Source organism: Meleagris gallopavo, chromosome 12 (genome assembly GCF_905368555.1).
Source record: "Meleagris gallopavo chromosome 12, MGAL_WU_HG_1.1, whole genome shotgun sequence".
Classification (NCBI taxonomy): domain Eukaryota; kingdom Metazoa; phylum Chordata; class Aves; order Galliformes; family Phasianidae; genus Meleagris; species Meleagris gallopavo.
In genome coordinates this window covers 512,833-527,075 of record NC_139415.1, presented here as the reverse complement: position 1 = coordinate 527,075, position 14,243 = coordinate 512,833, and the positions used below count along the sequence as shown (strand labels likewise).

Here is a 14,243-nt window from a genome sequence, read left to right as displayed (position 1 = left end):
CCTCCTTGGCCTTTCTTGCCTGCTCTCCTCACCACCTCTGCTTGCCTTTGCCATATGAGTTCACAACCTTTGCCCTGCGCTCTTTGATCTATAGGTGTTTGTTTAATGATTCAAATACATCTGTAATATTTTTGTCTTTGGTTCCTCTTTCCCCAGATGTTGCTTCCTTCCAAATACATGCCTCTTCCTGCCTCTGCAAACACTTGGGAATCATGGTGCTCATGTGCTCTGAGGAAACACATGTCTGCAGCTGATCTGCTTGCAGCTTGCGAGTGCTTGCAGGCCGGGTTAGGATGTGAGGCAGGAATCATAGAATCGCAGAATGACCTGGCTTGGATGGGACCAGAAAGCCCACCCAGTTACAACCCTCTGCTGTAAGCTGGCTGTCCCCCACCAGATCAGGCTGCCTAGGGCCCCAACCAGCCTGGTCTTGAGCACCTCCAGGAATGGGGTCTCTTGGCAGCAGTGCTGGTGTTTCACTGCCCTCTGAGTAAAAAATTTCCTCCTAGCATCTAACCTAAATCTCCCCTCTTTTTTTTAAAGCCATTCTCCTTTTCTGTTGTTATCTGCCTGTGTAAATGTCGCTCTTCCTCCTGTCCTGGAAGGCCGCAGTGAGGTCTCCCCGCAGCCTTCTCTTCCCCAGGCTGAACACCCCCAGCTCCTCAGCCCGTCTCCATAGCAGAGGTGCTGCAGCCCTCGCAGCATCTCCGTGCCCTCCTCTGCCCCGCTCCAGCAGCTCCGCACCCTTCCTGTGCTGGGGCCCCAGGCCTGGACGCAGCGCTGCAGCTGGGGCCTCACGAAGGCAGAGCAGAGGGGACAGTCCCCTCCCTGCCCGCTGCCACCCCTCTGTTGGTGCAGCCCAGGATGCCGTTGGCTTTCCGGGCCCCAGATGGACACTGCTGCCTCGTGCGTGGCTTTTCAGCCACCGCAGCCACCAAGTCCTTCTCCGCAGTGCTGCTCTCATGAGATCTTCTCACATCTGTGCTCATAGCTGGGATTGCCCCGACCCAAGTGCAGCACCCTCACTTGGCCTTGTTGAACCTCACTGGGTTCACGTGGTCCCACTCTGTGAGCCCGCCCAGGTCCCTCTGGATGGCATCCCTTCCTTCGGTCGTATCCACTGCAGCACTCAGCTCAGTGCCAGCAGCAAACTGATGAGGGTACACTCAGTCCCACTGTCAAAGTTTGTCCTCACAAGATGAGCAGGTTGCGATGGCGCTCAGGATGGCCCGTGCTGAGTGCTTGCTTTCCTTTTGGCAAGTGGCCTGAAGCAGCCAGGGCCGTAGGTCCAGATGGACGTGTGACTGCGGGCCAGTGGGGATGGGATGTCCTGGCAGAGCTGGCGGTGAAGCTCTGCAGCATCTGTCTGCACTGTGCTTGCCAGCGTTGTTCGTCCCTTTTATGAGCCACCAGCCCTCCGCAGGCTGCCAGTTATTCCTGCCCGCTGCTGTAAAAAGAATGGAGGATGGATGCAGCAGCTGGGGAGTCTGCAGTCAGCTCTGTCCTTATTAGCAACCTCCTCACCACACAGCCTGGGGAAGGCACCGAACATGCTTTCAGGGGATGTGAAAAATTAATTTGACAGGCTAAAAGCAGCATAAGCAGAAATAGTCTTGGCTGTTTGTTTAGCAGAGCTGATGGCTGGCTTTCCTTTCTCATTCAGAATGCTTCTCTGGGAGTAGTTACCTAGTGGCACAGGAGCGACAGAGTTGCTCAGGACTGGTATATAAGGCCTTTTGAAGCCCAGCGTGGGTTTCTGTGTTGTTTTTGAGGGTTTTCTCCCCCCTTCTCCACTCAAGTTCTCCCATGGCTGTGCTCGCTCCTTGGGCATTTGGCAAATACTCGTAGTGTGCTGAGCAGGTAGAGGGGTAAAGTGAATGTAAAGTGAATAGCAGCATCCTGGAGGAGTGTTCAGCCAATGGCAGCAAACAGTGCATGCTGATCTGCAGAGCTCGTGAGAGGTCTTGGATCTTGCTGGTGGCATGTCCTTCCACCAGGGACAGGTCTTTTCTGGTGTGCTGGTGAGCACTCAGGGCCATGTCCTCCTTTTTGTACATTTTTTTTTTTTAGCCTCTCTCTGCTCTTGTTCAGCCTCCCTGGTGCCACCGTGTCCTGTCCCTGTCACATCTGCCTCCACTGAGCCTCGGTCGGGGCACCGCCTGCCCCCCCCTCTGTCACATATTCTCCTTTGTGTTGTGACAGTTTCCTGCTTGGAGCAGGATCAGTCTAACAGCCTGGAAGGAAGCTGGCTGTGCTGGCGGCTGCTGACTCCCACTGCTGGCCTTGCCTTCCCTGCCCTCCTCCCCACCAGCTCTGCCATGAGAGCAGAGGAGCTGCAGTGGCAGGGATCATGGAGCTGTGTGTCCCCTCCAGGGTGTGTGCCAGCATGCTGGGTCACTCATATGAGGCTTGTGATGGATGGGGAAGGAGCAGGAAGCCATCACCCTCTTGTTGTGGTGGCACACTATTTTAGGATGAGCTGGCTCTGCATCTGATGCAGTCTGAAGTGTGGCTCGCATCCCCACCTGAGCTCGTCTTGAAGCCTGGATCGACCATGACAAAATGCCAGTTTGTCTTGTTGGGAAGCCAAGCCAGAGCAGCTTTTCTTGCCAGATAACAGCATGGACCTCACCGCAATGACATCTGAATGATTCTCCATTGCAAATGAGTCGTTTCTAGCAGCCGGGGAAGGAAAAAAAGAAGGAGAGCTCAATTTGCTGCCAGGGTTATTGTTTGCATGGAAGGGATGGGCGTAGTGTTTGTGTCACATTTGTGACCATGGCTTTCCCCAAACATGTCCCTGCTTAGTGTCACTGTGCGAGGACAAAGCTCAGCTGTGGCTCTTGTGGGAGATCTCCTTGCATCTGGGCCAAAGCCGCCATTGAGCCGTGAGGAGGTGAGGAGAGGGGAGAGGGACGCATCGCGGTGCTGCCGGTGAGATGAGAGTCCTTAAATCATTGAGCGTAAAGAGAAGGAGACCCTGGGGCCATTGCCTTATTTTTAGTCTTTTCTTAAAGGTTACCCATGTGACGTTTTATCTTTGTCAGCTGATAGAGCAGAGGAGCCCGCTGATCACTTCTGGGGCCTGGGAGAAGCAGGCAGTCGCTCTAAGGATAAAGCTAACAGCCCAGGATGTGACTGAGCTTTGGCAGTGGGAGACCAGAGCACGGAACATGTAAAATCAAAGCTTTTTTCCTGCCAAATCCCCACGGTTTGGTGACTCGGAGGGCTGGCACGTCGCTTCCGGCCGGTCTGGCTCGGCCCACAGGGTGCCCAGTCTGCTGCTGTACATTTGTGGTAGCAGCTCAGAGGAGCTGTGCCGATGTCCCGTGTCCTGGGAGTTGCTGTGAGACATCCGCCAGCATCTTGTCCCTGCTCCCAGTTTCAACCCCATACATGAACCCTCGCTCGTGTGCTTTTTTTTTGCACGTTTTTTGGTTTCGGTACCCAGCCGAGAGCAAGGCTGACCCAAAAGCTGGAGGGGGACAGTTTCAGGGAAGTTGTTGTGATGGAACAAGCGGTTTTGTAGTTTACTTCTGTTGGAAGAAGCACTGTTGGAGTCATCTTTGAGCTGAAGTGAGAAGTTTGCTCAGTTTGGTGCAAGTTGACGGTGGGAGCAGCTCAGAGCCCGGTGCATCGCATCCCCAGAAATGCCCCTGACCACCCTGCAGCTGGGCTGGGGTATGGGCAGGGAGGCAGGGTTAGGGCGAGGTAGCACGTTGCCCTTCCGGCTCGCTCACAACGCCCGCTTTTTGGCTTTCCCTGCAGGAATTGCCCCCCACGCACAGTGTCTGAGCTCCGCGCTGCCCACGCGTGCCGTGTCGCCGCGCAGCCCGGGGCGAGCAGCGATCGCTCCCCGGCAGCGGTGCTGGATGACAATTTGCTCTCCTCCGCACGGCAGCCCCCCCGCAGCCCCCGGCTCGGTGTGGTGCCCGCACAGGGAAGCCATGGCGGCTGGGAACGCCTGGCTCCTCAAGCACGATAATTGAATGTGACAGCAACACACTAACGAGGAGACCTCGCTGCCTCCAGCTGATTTGCATTGCAAATAGCATTTAAAAATAAAGAGTGATGAGGGTCGCTTTTTTTTTTTTTTCTCTTTACAGGGAAGCTGGATTCAAAGATCCATCAGGGAGCGAAGAAGGGGTTAATGAAGCAGAAAGCTGCGGCGTGACCGGGCCCGGCGGAGCGAGCGGGCAGCGGCGGTGCAGCGCGGACGCGGCCTCGACGCGCGGTGCTGCGTCTGTCCTCGGGCGGCATTAAAAGGAGCGATGCTCCCAGCCTGCATCTCTGCTGTGCGTGGCCAAAGAGCGGTCCCCGGTCACGCGCCCTCTCTGCCTATGGAGAAGACGGATCTCCCCATCTTTGCCCCCAGCCGCTCCCCGCGGCCGTGCGCGGCTCCCTGGCCGGCTGCCCGCCGCGCTCGGCGCGAGGAACTTCTGCCCGGCGTCCGATTCCGCTCCCCCTTCGTAGTCCGGAGCCGTTCCCGCGCTCCGGCCCCGCGTTTTCCCCTCCGCCGCCGCTCCCCGCTCCGCTCCGGGCTCCGCGCTCCGCCTTTTGCCTGGCGCCGGCTCCGGGCTGCCGCGTCCCCGCGGAGCCGAGCGCGGCCGAGCGGAGCCGAGCGGAGCCGAGCGGCCGTGCCCCGCGCCGCCCGCCCCGCCCCGCCCCGCCCCGCCCCGCCAGGCGGACACCGGCGCGGCCTGCGCGAGCGGCCCAGGCGGCATGGCGGGCCCGGCGGGCGGGCCTTAGCTGCCCGCGGCCCACCCGGCCCCATGGAGGAGACCTAGGGCCGCCGGGGCGCGAGAGAGCGGGTGAGTGCGGGGGGAGCGCCGAGCGGCGCGGCGGGTACAGCTGGGGGACCGAGCTTCGGGGCCCCCCGTGCGGGTACCGGGTCGGGGCCCTCGTTCCTCCCGGCGGAGCCCGTTGGGGCCATTTTCCTCCTCCTTCCGCCCCCCGCGGTGCCCGCCGGGCCGCTCCCCCCCTTTCCCTCCCCATCCCGAGCGTTAAGGCCGGGACCCCCGCGTCCCCCGCGGCCGTTGTGGCTCCGAACCGCCCCTCGGCGGCCGTTGGTGCCTGGACCCCTCCGCTGCCCCCTGCCCCGACCCCGTCCCCAACGGTTCCCGGCCCCCCGCCGCCCCCCGCGTGACCCCGCGTTCCCCGCGGCCGCCGTTCGGCCCCCGGTTGCGGGGCGGTTCTGCCCGGGCCGGGGGGTCGCTGCCCGGTTCGGCCCCGCGTTTCCCCGCCGGCCGGAGCGCCGCATCGAGCCGCTCCCGCGGCGCTGCCCGCTCCCTCCATTGTGTACACGGGAAGGTCACCGGTTCAGGCCCCGTCTGTCACGCCGCCCCCCCGCGCCTCTCCCCGCGGGGCCGTGTCGCGGCGGGCGGTGCTCGCGGCCTTCCTCCCCCCTCCCCCCGTTCCCCCCGTGGTGCGGGGCCCGCGGGGCCGCTCCGCGCTTTGTGCGTGGCTCCGCCGTAGGACCGCGCCGCACATTTCTGCTCTTTGTTGGCAGCGCACGGCCGCGCGCGGCGCTGGGAGAGCCGCTCGGCTCCCATTGATCCGCGCCGGGAGTTCGGCGTGGGGGGGCTGCAGGCGGAGCGCCGTCCCCTTCGCGCCCCGCTCCCATAGGGGCTCCTTCGGCCCCATCCGCCCGCGGCGCGATGCGGTGCTTCGCTAGAAGCGGCCCCGCGTCGGGGCCGGCCGGGAGGAGGTCGGTGATGGAGCGAGGTGCCGTGACCTGTAATGGAGCGTGGCCGGGGTTTTTGGGCTCGGCCTCTGCCCCCGGACCGCTCAGCTTTCTGAAACGCGTTTAGTCGTGAAGACACGGCTCGCTGAGCAGAAGAGCGGCCGAGGGACGTGCGCTGCGTTGGAGCCGGTAGCGTCCCGGGGCTCAGCGGTGGCATCGGCAGCTCCTTCCTATTGCCTGGGGGCCTTCCCCCCAGAGCGGGGCCTTTCCCTGCTTTCCCATGGCGGCGGTAGGAAGCTCCGCTCTGCATCGCATTGCTCTCGGCCTCGGGCAGGCGTTCCCACGCGCGGCCGCACTCTGATTCGGATTAAGGCGCTGCTGATGCAACGCGGGTGCCAGATGTAAAGCGGTAAGCCTCTTTGTCCCCTTTATCCAGAGCCTTATGTAAAGAGGATGGTATTTATGGTCCCAGGTACGTCGTTTAAGGGATGCGTGGCGGCACGTGCTCGATGCTCTTATGCGGTGCGTAAGGGAAACGTGGGCTTTGGGGACTGCAAGGCGTGGGGCAGTTCCCCGCTGAGCTCTGGGTGAGGTCGGTGCTTGGTTGCGCAGCAAAGCCATCTCCCTGACTTTGGGTTGGGAGGGAGATGGGGCTGCCCGCAGCCCTGCTCCGCTGGCTGCCGGTGGGATGGCTTGGAGCCATTTGAGTGCGTGCCTTCCCAAAGCCCCAGGAGGCGGCCCGTGTGAGTTGGTTCTCTCTCCCACGGCGCTTTTATTGTGATGCTCCACAGGCACCCTGTGCAGTGGCCTATCTCCCTGCAGCGCTGTGCTTCCATCGGGAGGCCATGGCAGTGGGCTCCACTGGTCCCATGGTTAGAATGGGATGGTAACTCACCCTGTGCCTTCAGCTCTCCTGGGGTGTTTTTGTGTTCAGTGTAGCATTTTTTTGAAGGAAATGTCCATCTCGCTAATGGCAAAAAATCTGTTTGCTAATTGCAGCCAAGGTGTTGTTTTGCTTTTGCTGCAGCTGAGCATCCCTCACGTGCTAAGAAAGTCGGCCTCACCTGAGTGCGGGCAGGCAGGAGGGCTGTGGGTCAGCGCAGGAAAATCTTACAGTGTTAAACTTCCGACTTCTGCAGTTTGTTTGCTTTTTTCTGGAATATGAAACAAAAAGGAGAGGAGAGAGAACGTTGTGCTTTTGCACAGTGGGCACGGGCAGGCTTTGCAGCGTGGGATTTCCCGTTGAGCTGCCATGGGCCGCTTGGCCTCGTGACAGCCCGAGGATGATGTCGGCGTGCCGCGCTCCATCGGGTGTGACGTCGCTTTGCGCTGGACGGCGACGTATTGGTACAAAACAAGGCGATTTGGGGACCATTTCCATAAACGAGATGTCCCCTTCCTCGGGTCTGATGGAGTGGAACCTCTCTGGAAGGAGCCGACGTGCTGCTGGCACAGCGATGGGAGCCAGGGCTCTGTGGTGGGCCGGGGCTCTCCAGCTTCCTGCAGAACCGTGCCTCTTCAGACAGGCTGCGGCGGGACTCCTCGTCCTGGAGATTTCCTCTGTATTTTTCTGGTTTAGACATTCCTTCTCTTTGTGCCCATTGCCACAAGTAATTAAAACTGGACTACAGCTCGAAAATAGGCCAAGTACACTTTGATGCATGATTCTAGCCTTTTTTTATTGTGTTCCATTACATGCTGGCTAATTCACAAAACTCGGTCATTTGCAATGGGCCATTAGCGTGAATTAGCAACTTTCTGATGTGTATCATAGCATTGCAAATGGGCTTTATTAATCTGCAAAACACACCTATTTATTATCCTTCCCATAAGAAAGAAAGAAAAAGGACGAGGGGGGGAGATAGAAAAAAAAAGTGCTGTTGGGATTTCTTGCTCCAATCCTCAGTGTGCCGCGTTTGTCACTGCTTGCGTGTCTCCTCCCTCGCTTTGCAGCCTGGCTGGCTTTTCCCAAAGCGTTCCCAGGCTGGTGCCTTGACAGCAAGAGGGATTGCAGCTGCACCTCCGGTCTTCTGCTGCAAATGAAGCCTGTGCTCGTCTCGCCAAGGTGCCCTAATTGCTTATTGAGTGAGGGGAATTAAAGGCGTTAATAGGAGAAGTGGCAGCTCCTTCATTTTTGGAGTGGCAGGGAGGAGTTCTTTGTCCTCTGAAGGCTGAGGTGTGTAAGCCCTGGGGTAGCTCCAGGCGCTCTCCAGTCAGTGAGGACAGGCTGCCCGTTCTACATGGGGCTTTGCAAGGGTGTAGCCAGACCGGTTTGCAATCTACACAGCTGCCTTGGTTCCAGTTTCCTGATGGAGAGGGAGAACCAACCCCCAGATTTGTCCCATATGTCCCTTTGGGAAGCGTCACGATGCGCTGCTCAGTGCCAGGCTTTGCTCAGATGTCCCTTCTCCAGTGTCTGATGGTATTTTTGGCATTCGGCGACAGCAAGCTGTGGGGCACTAGGAGAGCACCTGGGCTGGGTACAGAGCACTCCCAAGCTCACCTTGGCTGGACGTTGCTTGCAGGGGTGCAGATTTTGTGTGAGGATGGTGCTGTGATTCTTGCTGGTTTTGAACCACCATGTTTAGGCTGCCCAGAGCTGTGGGTGCCCCATTCCCCAGAAGTGACATGACCATAGATGGGCCCTGGGCAGCCCACAGCAGGGCTGGGAGCTGAGCTCCGTAGTCTCTGTGCCACCAACCTGAGCCATTCTGTGATTCTGTCGCTGGTTCTGGACAGATGTGAGAGCTGAGCTTGCAGGGAGGGAGCTGGCTCCCTTGTTCCCCTGCTTGTTCCTCATGGCAAGGTTTCTCAGCTCCTCTTTCCCAGTACAGCCATGTGCTGGGAGCACTGGGTGCTGCATGGATGTGGACCTGTGGATCTGGGTGAAGCTCTTGGCTGTGTTCAGCTCTCAAATTTTGAGTTCTGTGAGGTCGTACCTGCGGCAGGACCTCAAGACAGCGATTTTGGCCGTGGGGCTGCATCCATCCATCCCCACACCAGGGGAGGGAGGGCAAGAAGAGGAACGTTTGTCTGTTGTCCTACATGGGAAGGAGAGGAAGTGATGCTAGGTGCCTTCACGTGGCTCTGCAGGCATCGACGTGCCTTCCATCGACAGTGTCATGTCCCAGACATGGGTTTGTGCTCCTAAAGTAGGAAGTTCTTGGATTTCCCTGCATGTTGTTAGAGGAAACCTGAGTGGTGTTTGATTTGGTACAGGGGCAACTGGGAAGCAATGCAATGGCTGCGAAGCACCAGAACAAAGTAATTTTGAATCTGAAGCTGTGCGTGCTTGGGGCGAACAAAGAACGGTGACTTTGGTGCTGACACTTCCAAAAGCCATTTGAAGATGAAAGAAGCGTTGTTACTGTTTTTCCCATCTCAAGACACTGGAGAAGGCCTGAGACATTTCGTCCGCCTTTCCCCCTCTCTGTGTGCCTCACACCGGTGACGTCGCTGCTGGTGACGCTGGGCTGTTGGGGCTGAGGGGCACGCGGTGCTCCGAGCTCTGGATTTGCTCGGTGCCTCCTTTGGGAGCGCTGGGCTTTGTCAGCCACCCACTGGGCTCCTCCTGAGCTGTGCCGCATGCTGGAGCGGAATAAGCATCAGAGGGAAGAAGGGTTTTGGCTAACACAGCAAAACCTGCTCTTCAGATCTCATGCCGTGTGCCCGTATCTCGTTGTATCTATGGATTCTTTGTAGTAATTTAAGTTGCACCTTGCTGGAGGGTTGTGTTTTGGGGTTACCAGCAGGTGGGGTGGGGGGGGCGGATGCAAGCTTGAGTTCTGGTCTGAACCACGGCTTTTGCCTGCCGGCGTGTGTCACATTGGTGTGCGCTGTGTGTTTGGAAGTGAGTGAGTGTCACGACGGATAGATCTGCTAAACTCTGCTCTGCAGTCCTCCTGCCCCCCTGCACCGAACGGCTCTTGCGGTGCCCTGCTTTTGCACTGCCCACATTCGGCTTTCCCCAGGAATGCCAGCACATGACTCAGCCGCTGGCGCTGCCCCGTGTCAGGTTCATCCCCGGTGTCACAGCTCCGCCGGCGGAAACTTGGAGTCCCGGCGTAAGTTTCTGGAGCGCTCACTTGGCTGCAGTGCATGCTGGAAGATGTAGTCCCGCCGGGGTGCACCTCCATATTAAACGAGGAGGGTTTGGCTCCATTTTATTCAAATGGGGCTCAGCCTGCTGGCTTCTGGCAGCGTGCCCATGCCGTCCCGCTCCAGCCGGGAGCCGCCGGAGTTGTGCCGATGCCCGGTGGGAGCGCAGCTCCTCCGCGTTGTTAGGTGCGCCTGGCGACGGCACGGGGCGAGCACGGAGCCCTGCCTGCCCTGGGTGGCACTGGAGGAGGGTGCCGTGGCCAGGCGCCTTTGTCTGCTGCGCCTCGAGTGATGCACGGGGGAGAGCAAGCCCTCCTCCCTGCTGGATTTCTGGAGCTGAAAGCAGCAAGTGAGTGAGGAAGCTCCTTTGTGCAGATTTCTCCGTCTCCTCTTGTGTGTGCCAGCTGGCTCTCATTCAAGATTTCTTTTTTTTTTTTTTTCCTTTTTTTTTTTTTTTTTTTTCCTTTTTCCCTCCCCCATCTCTGGAGAGAGGGGGCGGGGAGAAAGAGAACATCTTAAAAAGAAATCTGCAGAAAAAGACACAGGAGTTATTTCTCAAAGATCCAACCCAAACAAGCCCAGCCGGGGGATTATGAGCACAGCGGCCCTGGGAAGGGGAATGCGTCCTCTCGGAGCTCGCTTTGCTCGTAAAAGGAAACAAAAAGGGATGTGGTGCTGGGACAGTGTGTGGGGAGAAGGGGCTGGGGGCGTGCCTCATCGCTAGGCCCCTCGGGTCCCCATGGCTTTCTGTCCCCTTCGCCTCTTCTCGCTTCCTGAAAGTTATGCAGGGTGAAAGTAACAGTCAGTCATGTCTGGGAGCCACCGGAGGCTGCTCCTGGAGCGCACGGGGATGAGCCAGCCCTTCTCCATTGGGGCAGGAGCAGTACTTCCTCCAGCCTCCCACCGCCCCTCCCTGGGTTCCAGTACCACAGTGCAGGGCTTGGCCAGAGCCGGCGTGCTGGAGCACTAGGAGATGGGGCTCGTGCAGCTTCCTGTCTCTCTGCTGGGTGCTTTTTGAAGTGCTCTGTTTGAATAGTTTCGTCTAGGTGTGTTTGCAGTTGGCTGCTTGCTCCCAAAGTGAACTTTCAGGTTTGTCTTTAATATGCTGGCTCCTTCCCAGCACGGAGATGTGGATTGGAGAGGTCTCAGCACCTAATGGAGCTGAATTATTCATGTCTGGTGCTGCATGTGCGCAGCATTCCCAAGCAGAAAGCTGTCTCCTTGTCGGATCTGTGCACCAGGACTGCTCTTAAAATGCTGTGCTGGCAGGACTCCAGCCAACAAGTGAGCACATGCTGCTCGTGTTGCACGGGGATGGCGGGAGGTGAGTGGCAGTGTGAGGCGTGGGGACCTGGACAACATGGGGCTGTGGGAACCGCTTTACCTCCTCGTGTGTGGGTTGGCTTGCAGGGAACCACCCCGCGTTGCATTTTGGGGTCGTGGGCTGGGACGTGCTGCTTCTTCCCCATTCCTCTTTGTGGTGTCTTCAGTGCCCAGCCCGTTCCAGTTGGTCCTGTTTGAGCTCTTCCCTGCTTGGCAGGGCCTGGGCAGCCTCCTCCGTCGGGTGCTCCTGTTCTGCCCATGTTTGCTGAACCTGTTTGCTCCTGGCTCTCCGAGGAGCCGGCGGACTTGTGGGCTCCTTCTGCCTTTTGTTGTGGGAGGTATCAGCAGCCGTTGTCGCCCACCGCTGCCGTTTGCATAGCTTCAGACCTAAATCTGCTGCCTGTGTTTTCGATATTTCACCATGGGATGGAGCATTGGGGCGCTGCGGGGCCGGGTGTGCTGCTGTGCCCCTTTGTCTGCACAGGGCACGGGACCACGGCTCCAGCATGGGCTGTGTGTCACGTTTGGAAAAGGAAGGGTCTGAGTGCAGGGTGCAGAGCGGGATGCTCCAGCCGTGTGTGCAGGAAGGTGGGCAGGAGGAGGAGGAAGGTGAGAGCAGCGCGCGGGGAGGCTTGGGGCGGCCATCAGCACGCACAGAGCTCCTGATTCGGCACTTTCTGCTGCTGAAATGAGAGGTCAGTGCTTCTCATTTCCAGCCTGCGTGCTCGCCCCTGGCTCCTGGGGTTCAAGCTCTCCGTAATGACCTGTCAGAGAGTGGATTATTGGCTGCGCGGAGCCAGGGATGCTGTGGGGAGCAGATGGAAAATGGTCTGGCTGCGGCAGCCTGTCTGATGAAAGAATCCTTGGCATTTTTACAGTGTTTGCATCTCTGGAAACGCACCATGAAGCTGCTTTCCAGGCTCCTGCTTGCTGGAGTTTGAAGAAATCTGTGTTGTGCGTGTGGTTGCTGTTTTTTTTGTTTTGTTTTTTTTTTTCTTCCCTCCTTGTTTCTCTTGAAGTCACCTGTTTTTGAAGTGCTGCTCATCAATAGCAGCAGGCCTCCGGCACAGCAGAGCTGGAGAGGGGCCTCATCCAGACGGGGCTCAGGGCTTCCTCCCAGCTCTGCAGCTGCACGGCCGGGTGCGGTGCTGCGGCCCTGCACGGCGGTACTGCCCGGTGCCATCCTTCTCAGTGCCATCCCGCGTGGCCGTGCGCCCCGGGCTGGGATTTATTTCCCAGGGAGGCACTGAGCCCCGCGCCTGGCAACGGAGCAGCCCCCCCAGGCAGCCCCCGGCCGTGGGTGGCATCGGCAGGAGAGGAATCAATCCTCCATCCCAGGGCTGCACTCAATAATTCAGAGGGAAATGGCGAGCAGGGAATGTGTGAGTAATGTCTTGTTGGAGCCGGGAGCTGTGACCTGCCAGGGCCTCGCATCGATTGAGGGACCGCTGCCAGATGGCTCCTGCTGCTGCAGGGACGTGAGGATGGTTGGGGGGACTCGCGCCCTGCCACGGGCTGGGGCACGTGGTGGCGGTGGGGTGAGAGCTGGGTGCGGCTGCCCCTCTGTGCCATCCCTTCACATGTAACTCCTTTCTCTGCTCTCCCTTCCAGCAGCGATGCCGTCATCTGGGCAGACCCCGAGCGCCAGCAGCCCGAGGACGTCGTAGCGCTGCGGACCCCGGGCAGGAGGCAGGGAAGAGCCTTGAACCGTGAGGGGCCGTTAACTCTAAGATGTCCTTGAGCAGCGGAGCTTCCGGAGGGAAAGGAATCGATGCGAACCCGGTAGAGACGTACGACAGCGGGGATGAATGGGACATTGGCGTAGGGAATCTCATCATTGATCTGGACGCTGATTTGGAGAAGGATCAGCAGAAATTGGAAATGTCGGGCTCCAAGGAGGTGGGGCTCCCGGCGCCCAACGCGGTGGCGACCCTACCTGACAACATCAAGTTTGTGAGCCCGGTGCCAGGCCCGCAAGGCAAGGAGGGCAAATCCAAGTCGAAAAGGAGCAAGAGTGGCAAGGACAGTGGCAAACCGGCCCCGGGCAGCTCCTTGTTCACGGCCAGTGAGGGAGCTGGGGGCAAGAAGGAGGCTCAAGGACGCTCTGGGGACGGTGCGAACTCGGGGGGTTTGGGGCCTTCCGTCACCCCCAAGGGCTCAGAGAAGTCGGCCAAGGCGTCTCGCAGCGTGGCCGGCTCCAAGAAGGACAAGGAGGGCGGTTCGTCCAAAAGCAAGAAGGAAAGGAGTGAGGGTGCGGGGGCTCCGACGGAGAAGGAGCCTGGTGTGCTGCAGCCCCTGGCCCTGGCTGTGAGGGTGGGACAGTACGATGGTGGCCAGGGGACGGAGCCTGCTGCTGCCACTGAGCAGCTTGGGAGTATAGCTATTGACACAGGAGCTGCGCTCAACCCCTTGGGAGTTAAGTCAGAGCTGGAGGACGGGGAAGGAGAGTGCCGGCAGCTGAAAAAGGTCAAATCGGAGAAGGTAAGGAAGGTTCAGGCTGCGGGTGGAGGGGTTGCAGTGCCAGAGGTTGTTCTGCTCTGCGACGTGCTGCGCTTGGTGACGGAGCAGGACTGGCTCCTGTGAACTTCCCTGGTCCCTACGGCCCTGCAGGAGGAGCCCGGAGGGATGCGTAACTCTGTGCCTCCTACGGCTCCTGACACAGTGGGCACCGTGGGCTTCCAGCCTGTTGTCAGCCGCAGCGGCCTTGCTGTGTGTGTCAGAGCGCCCTGTGGTTCCCCGAGGACTTTTTTTTTCCCTTGCATCGTTTGCTGATGAGGAGACCTTCATGCGCTGGTAAATGCGGGATCTGCATGGGCGCCTGGGGCTGACAGGAGCCTCCTCACATGGCCTGCCAGTGGGGTGTGGGCTTTGTCCAGCTTGCAGCAACAGTCGGCCCGTGGCCACTGTCATGCTGTGGGTGGTTCTCGTGCATTTCTCCTCTGCTGCTGCATGGCACTGGTGCTGTGGTTAGGCAGGAGCAGCATATGGGCACGCCCTGCAATTCAATTCCAAGAGCCCCGTGGGCTGCGCTGGCAGAGTGTGCCTGATCTGCCTGAGAGCCCGAGCAGCGGTTTGGGCACCCTCAGATGCACAACTCTGTGTGCTCATGTCTACCAAAGCCCCTTTGTGCTGGTGGCAC

At 59.2% G+C, this 14,243-nt stretch overlaps 2 protein-coding genes across 7 annotated transcripts in view; both read left to right on the top strand.

The window, feature by feature from the left end:
- Positions 1-4,287, top strand: part of TRIP4 (thyroid hormone receptor interactor 4) — a 28,896-nt gene extending 24,609 nt beyond the window's left edge. Inside the window, exons 13-14 of one of the 3 annotated variants that reach the window (XR_014885809.1) lie at positions 157-2,896; positions 4,107-4,287. Coding sequence is in view for 1 of the 3 variants with exons in the window: in XM_010717150.4 (XP_010715452.1) it covers positions 4,107-4,174 (68 nt within the window). In the remaining 2 variants the exon portion in view is untranslated. Of the gene's footprint in view, positions 1-156; positions 2,935-4,106 lie in introns of all 3 variants that reach the window. The other 2 variants (XR_014885810.1, XM_010717150.4) reach the window with 2 other exon arrangements.
- A 353-nt stretch (positions 4,288-4,640) lies between these two features.
- The window catches only part of ZNF609 (zinc finger protein 609), a 36,270-nt gene continuing 26,667 nt past the window's right edge, over positions 4,641-14,243 (top strand). The window contains exons 1-2 of one of the 4 annotated variants that reach the window (XM_085233784.1): positions 4,641-4,811; positions 12,719-13,585. In XM_085233784.1, the coding sequence (XP_085089910.1) occupies positions 12,836-13,585 (750 nt within the window). In that variant the 5' untranslated portion in view covers positions 4,641-4,811; positions 12,719-12,835. Of the gene's footprint in view, positions 4,812-5,484; positions 6,093-12,715; positions 13,586-14,243 lie in introns of those variants that run through there. The other 3 variants (XM_085233783.1, XM_085233786.1, XM_085233785.1) reach the window with 3 other exon arrangements.